The following is a 662-nucleotide window of genomic DNA, read 5'->3' on the forward strand; positions in this document are numbered from 1 at the left end:
ATCACTAATGGGGATCCCTGCGGTTTGGGGCACCTCGCCTAAAAGTAGCTCGCACTTTACTCCCCACCCCAATCCCAGCCCCTGGGTCTCGGGGTTCTCTGTCATCATCATCCCCCTCCTCACCCTCCTGGGGCCCCCAGGCCGCAGGTGCAGCCGCCCCCCACACCCCTCCAGGCACCTGTAGCGACCAGCTCCAACCGGTCGCTGGGAGGAGACCAGCGGCTCCCGTTCTGGTAGGAGCAGCGGTAACAGCCCGCAAAACGTTCCTCCATGGCCGGGATGAAGAGGACGGGCTGATCCTGGTAAATCCCGGACCTCAGCTTTTCCAGGCGGTACAAGTCTGCGCCCGGAGGCCCCTGGCAGCGGATGGTCACCTGCGTCTTCAGGGGCACTAGGGAGCCAGGCAGGGCCTGGAGGGAGGGCTTGGGCAGCAGGCCTGGGAGAGAAGTGGAGCCCGGTGGAGGGCAGCTTGCAAAGACACCCCCCCTTTGGGGGAGCCCCCACTCCCCACCCCCTCCCGGACCTAGGGCAGGCTGAGCCCAGAGGAGGGCCCCGGGACTTCCGGGGGAGGACTCACCTGGCTGAGCTGGAATCACCTGCTGCAGACACAGCCCTGAGCGGAGAAGAAAAGCACCAAAGGCTAACATAATATAATAAAAAAA

At 63.9% G+C, this 662-nt stretch overlaps 1 protein-coding gene across 1 annotated transcript; it reads right to left on the minus strand.

Annotated features, from left to right (window-relative positions):
- Positions 1-8: 8 nt before the first annotated feature.
- On the minus strand, positions 9-656 carry LOC117799321 (platelet glycoprotein VI-like). The gene is made up of 2 exons (XM_034651791.1): positions 578-656; positions 9-436 (listed from the first exon to the last, which is right to left on the minus strand). Exons 1-2 carry the CDS (start codon positions 645-647, stop codon positions 120-122), a joined length of 387 nt encoding a protein of 128 aa, XP_034507682.1. The 5' UTR covers positions 648-656; the 3' UTR covers positions 9-119.
- Positions 657-662: the final 6 nt, after the last annotated feature.

Source organism: Ailuropoda melanoleuca, unplaced genomic scaffold (genome assembly GCF_002007445.2).
Source record: "Ailuropoda melanoleuca isolate Jingjing unplaced genomic scaffold, ASM200744v2 unplaced-scaffold47154, whole genome shotgun sequence".
NCBI lineage: Eukaryota > Metazoa > Chordata > Mammalia > Carnivora > Ursidae > Ailuropoda > Ailuropoda melanoleuca.

What these genes read in the sequence shown, in the direction of transcription:
- LOC117799321 (XM_034651791.1), bottom strand. Translation starts at nt 647, where the DNA reads ATGTTAGCCTTTGGTGCTTTTCTTCTCCGCTCAGGGCTGTGTCTGCAG. An exon ending in GGTGATTCCAGCTCAGCCAG is followed by an intron (nt 437 to 577) that starts GTGAGTCCTCCC and finishes CTTCTCTCCCAG; the next exon opens with GCCTGCTGCCCAAGCCCTCC.